At 41.8% G+C, this 5,603-nt stretch overlaps 1 protein-coding gene across 1 annotated transcript; it reads left to right on the top strand.

Moving 5' to 3' along the window:
• Nucleotides 1–207: 207 nt before the first annotated feature.
• Nucleotides 208–2,388, top strand: Rfk-ps3 (riboflavin kinase, pseudogene 3). Its single transcript, XM_063285285.1, has one exon. It carries the CDS (start codon nt 406–408, stop codon nt 871–873), a length of 468 nt encoding a protein of 155 aa, XP_063141355.1. The 5' UTR covers nt 208–405; the 3' UTR covers nt 874–2,388.
• Nucleotides 2,389–5,603: the final 3,215 nt, after the last annotated feature.

The following is a 5,603-nucleotide window of genomic DNA, read 5'->3' as shown; positions in this document are numbered from 1 at the left end:
ATGTAAGACAACTTAAAAAAAAACTCAAGTTGTATTCAGACAAAACAGCAACTAAGCAAATATTTGTGGAAAAAAAGAATTATTAATAAATTGTAATCCTGAGATGGTATGTTACCAATGTTGGGAAGGTATAATTGAGAATAAATTTATTCTCCAATCTAGAAATTCTGTGTACATACATGATAAAAAGATAATGTCTTGGTCGCAATTCCGACCGAGAGACCGCTGGGTTCTTGGCGGCTGGCGGCTGTCCTGCGGGCAGGCACCGGTAGCGGCGGGTGTCCCGCTCCGCCGGCCCAGCTCCTGCGGAATCCCCGGCTGGTCCGGGCCCGGAGTGCCGCACTCACGGCGGCTCCGTCGCAGGCACGGAGTGAGGAGCAGCCCGCGTCCTCCGAGGTCAGCGTCATGAGGAGCCTGCCGTTCTTCTGCCGAGGTCAGGTGGTGCGTGGCTTCGGCCGCGGCTCCAAGCAACTGGGCATCCCCACAGCTAATTTTCCTGAACAAGTAGTAGACAATCTTCCAGCTGATGTGTCCACTGGCATCTATTACGGCTGGGCCAGCGTTGGGAGTGGAGAGGTCCATAAAATGGTGGTGAGCATAGGATGGAATCCATACTACAAGAATGTGAAGAAGTCCATGCAAACCCATATCATCCATACCTTCAAAGAGGACTTTTATGGGGAGATTCTCAATGTGGCCATTGTTGGCTACCTCAGACCTGAAAAGAACTTTGATTCTTTAGAGTCACTTATTTCTGCGATTCAAGGTGATATTGAAGAAGCTAAAAAACAACTGGATTTACCAGAACATTTGAAACTCAAAGATGACAATTTCTCCCAAGTTTTTAAAAGCAAAATTATGAATGGCCACTGATGAAAAGTCTCGTACCTGTCCACCCACTAGTGTCTTAGTGCTTCTGATACAGTCTCATCTTGATCATAGTTTAAATCAAGTGTTTCCTTGTAGCTGTCAAGAGGTCTCCAGCAGTTAACTCCATCATGTTGCATAGAAAAAGATTCATTCAGAAATCAAGGCTTTAAATGTAATGTGTTGATTAAAATGTAGCACTAGAAAGCTAGTGTCTTGTAATGAAAATAAAGTCTGTGAGTGTGGGTGGAAAAGCAAGTTACTAAGGAAAATGAGGACTGGCCATAGTTCCTGTGACCATGTGTGCTGGCACTGGCAAGCCTGACAAGCATGTACTGCTGAACAGACGCTTTCCAGGAAACGCACCACTTACACAGCTTAGCCAAGGAGGGAAATCTAGAGTTACTTTTATTATTTTGTGCATTAATATATTTTTACAGTCCTTCAAACTTTCATGAGCCGTGAGTCACTCATTCCTTATGCGGTCACTTCCTGGTAGTGTCCTAATGCTCTGTGTGGAGTTAACTTCAGGTTGAAGTGCCCTTGATGGCCCCGCACCAGGGCTTTTCTGCACAGTACTGAGGATCCAACCCAGTGCCTTACATGGTAGGCAAGTGTGACCACTGAGCAAGGCTCCTGGCCCCCTTTACTTTTTTAAGCCATATGACGTCTATGTGTCACCTTTTTGAAGAATAGATGTTTTTGCTCTTTTTATGACTTTGGTTTATTTTCTTCCCATTTGGCATATCCGACAACCATGTGGCGTAGAGACTGCTTGTGGGTGTGCCGTTCTGCTCAAAACTAAGTGGTGGTCAGGTGCAAGTATGCTTTGTGTTTTAAGAAAAATAAAAGAAGCTGTATTTATAGACTTGCTTGGAATTGAAACGGACCCAGCCAGTTCCTACCCAACCCAGCTCTGACTTTTTTTTTTTTTTTAACAGTGTGGTCCTATGTTTTCAAAGTAAAAATAGTTCTCTATGACCAAGTACTTAAATATAATTTAATACTCATCTAAAGCCTTTGCAGCTTCAGAAGTGGAGAAAGTTTTAGCCGCGTATCTTTATATCTCCTGGTTTCTCACTGAATTGGCTTGAGTTGCCTATGCTGGCAGAAGGTTGACATTGGGCAACCAATTGCTTTGGGCTCATCAGGGCGTTGAATTAGTTGTTGAATGGCGAGAGATTTGCTGGGGCAGCCCTGTGAATGTGTTCTATGACTGAGCAACCTCCTTAGCCTTCAAAATAGAATTTTTGATGTTGGAAATTCCATACTAAAAGGAAGCCTTAAGTAAGAATAGCTTGTTAATTATGTCCTCATTAAGTAATGTTCATGGCTAATGTCACATTGTTAACAGTTGTTACTTTGGAATTATATGGTATGTGGTTTAGGGCTTAGTTAATTCTCTAGACTTCAAAAACTGTATTATTGATGTATTATAAGAAATTACAGTACCACTTTGATTAGTCTGAATGTTTGCAGACCTTGGAATAAAGTTTGACTGTTATTTTTTTTTTAAAAAAAGATAATGTCTTTATCAAGAAAGTAATGTATATAATAAGTAATGTGATATGTTATTTTAAAAAAATCCTTGTATAATATTGAGATTAAACACAAATATCTGTAAGAATTTTAAGATACAAAAATGACAGAATGTCAAGCAAGAAGATCTTCACTAACACTATATTTTACTGTTAACAGGGCCAGCTCATGATAGGTAAATGCTTCTGTCCAGAGCCAAAACTACCACTTTGTTTAAGGTAGATCTCACAGCCTAAATAAAGACCCCATGCAGGTTAGGATTTTAACTTTCCTATTACGATGCTGGGACAGTGTTAATCCTGTTGCTCCCATTCTAAGATGCAGTTTCATGGCATGCGTGTCCCTAATGGAAGAAGTGAACAACAAAATTATCTAGTTTTTTAAGGAACGTATAAACATAACAAAGAGTGGTGATAAGTATTCTCCAACCTTTTAAACTAAGTACTATGCCTTAAAGAAACACTGGGAAATCTAGGGATCAGCTGGGAAAAACAATTTTTCATTTATTTACTTATTTGTTTATTTCAATTTTATTTTTTATTGGATATGTCTTTTTTTGAATTTTTTAAAGGTTTGTTTATTTTATGTATGTAAGTACGCTGTTGCTGTCTTCTGACACACCAGAAGAGGGCATCGGATCCCATTACAGATGGTTGTGAGCCACCATGTGGTTGCTGGGAATCGAACTCAGGACCTCTGGAGTAGTCAGTGCTCTTAACCACTGAGCCATCTCTCCAGCCTAGATATATTTCTTTATTTACATTTCAAATGTTATTCCCTTTCTCGGTTCCCTGTCTATAAGCCCCCTATCCACTCCTCCTTCCCTTCCCCCATAAGGGTATTGCTCCCCCAATCCACTCCCCTTAACCCTCCCCCTCCGAAATTCCCTTGCACTGGGGTCCAACCTTGGCAGGACCAAGGGCTTCTCCTTCCACTGGTGCCCAAAACGGCCATTCTCTACTACATATGCACCTGGAGCCGTGGGTCTGTCCATATACAGTCTTTGGGTAGTGGTTCAGTCCCTGGAAGCTCTGGTTGGTTGGCATTGTTGTTCTTATGGGGTTGCAAGCTCCTCCAGCTCTTTTAAACCTTTCTCTAATTCCTCCAACGGAGGTCCAGTTCTCAGTTCAGTGGTTTGCTGCTAGTGATCGCCTTTGTATTTGGCATGCTCTGGTTGTGTCTCTCAGGAGAGATCTATATCCAGTTCCTGTCAGCATGCACTTCTTAAGCAATCTTATCTAGTTTGTGTGTCGTTATATGTTAGAGCATCTTTTGGGGATATGCACAGGAGTGGTATAGCTGAATTCTCAGGTAGTACTATGTCAAAACATAATTCCATATTTCTTTTTAAATATGTATATTTATCCTTCCATGAATGTTTATCATCACAGTGGGTACATGTGTAATAAACACAGTATACCTGGTATTGAAAGAGCGTACCCCTAAACGGGGAGCCGCGTCTCTCGCTCCAATCGCGGGGTGGGGTGACCCCAGGAATCACAAGTAGCCGGTCTTGATATAACAGCAAGAGGTAGCTTTTATTAACGAGATCCCTATTAGTGGGATCCAGGGTCGATACGTATCTCACACAGGAGACAGAGTAATCGACCCCGAGCTTCCAAACTCGGGGGTTTATATAGGGGAGGTTAGGGGCATTCGCGCGGTTACACATGATTGGTCATTTCAAATGGTGCACAGTTACTTTTGGCGCAAAATTACATCAGTAAGGAGTACGTGCTATCTAGCAGCTCAGCAGCGCGGGTAGGGTGGCTCATCTCACTCAGGGGGATGACTCACTTCTGGGGAGTGAAGGAAGGGGAGGGGGTGGCTACGGATGGTCAGTGTCCTTGGGGCTGGTAGCTGGTCCGGCAAGTCCTATCTCTGGCTCTCCCTCAGGCACGTCCGGCCCTGCACATCCGGACTCTGACAATGAGTAACCGTTTTAAAACTCTAGTTCTACAGTATAAACTGAGGAACAAAATACAGTCATGTCTTCAAGGAGATCAGAGAAACTAACATGTATGAAACACTACAAATACATCAATACACATGTGGTTTACAGAACCATGAAGTCAGCTGTAGTTTGTAATGCCTTAAATCACAGATACCTTAAGTTACAGGTATTTGTAGCTTTGAAAACAGTGACCAGGTGTATCTATCCTTCTAGGTACAGCCAAACATTTGTTCATTTTTTATCTTGTTTCTGGAGGTACACTATAAGGCTATGGCTGACAAACTGAGCATCTTAGTCAGTATTGTTTAAAGGAATAGAACCGATAGAATAAACATATAAATTTGGATTCACTAGATTGCCTGGTTGTCTAGCAATGGCTGCCTCACACAGCAGAGACTGAGAATCTGGTGGCAGCTCAGTCCAGAAGGCTGAATGTCTCAGTGGTCCCATCTTTGTGCCGACTGCCTGAAGATACCTAAAGAGTGAGTGGGTGTTCAGTGTCCATGGAAAAACTGAAGATGTCAGTTCTAATATTTATAAAAGAAAACTACAAGAAAGCAGACAAATCTGCTAGCTCAAAATAAAGGGTAAATAAGGGGTTGGGGATTTAGCTCAGTGGTAGAGTGCTTGCCTAGGAAGCACAAGGCCCTGGGTTCGGTCCCCAGCTCCGAAAAAAAGAAAAAGAAAAAAAAAGGGTATCTGTGCTGTCTTTTTAACTGGGCTGTCACCATATTTAGCATGAGACTTCCTGCTGTAAATTATCTGATCAAACAATTCTCTCACAGCAGTGTATTTAGTTGATTACAGATGCAGTAACATTGACATCCAAGAATAGCCATCTGAAAAGGGTAAGTAGCTAGATCATAGTTACACCGGAGTTACATTCCTCCACTACCAGCAAACTACTAGAAAACCATTAACCACTCCATGTCCTTTCCTTTCCCTTTAGCTCTATGATACAACTGAGAATAAGAGGTGAAGATTTAAACACCTTAATTTCAGAAATATCCATTTCCTGGCTTCTGAAATTGTAAACTTCCCAGTCTGTTAGATAAACATGATAACTATTTTGGTTTGGTTGTTTATTGTTTTGCCTTTTTATTTGTTTTTTTTTTTTTTGTGTGTGTGTTTGTTTGTTTGAGACAGAGTCTGAGAGGGCTGAATTAGAGCCATGCTGACTCCATGACAGGCTGCACCCTTGTAGTTTGGAAGACTAGTCCTAAGTTTCCATTTCCCTGAAATG

Source organism: Rattus norvegicus, chromosome 3 (assembly GCF_036323735.1).
Source record: "Rattus norvegicus strain BN/NHsdMcwi chromosome 3, GRCr8, whole genome shotgun sequence".
NCBI lineage: Eukaryota > Metazoa > Chordata > Mammalia > Rodentia > Muridae > Rattus > Rattus norvegicus.
The sequence above is the reverse complement of the archived record's forward strand: the minus strand, read 5'-3'. Positions and strand labels throughout refer to the sequence as shown.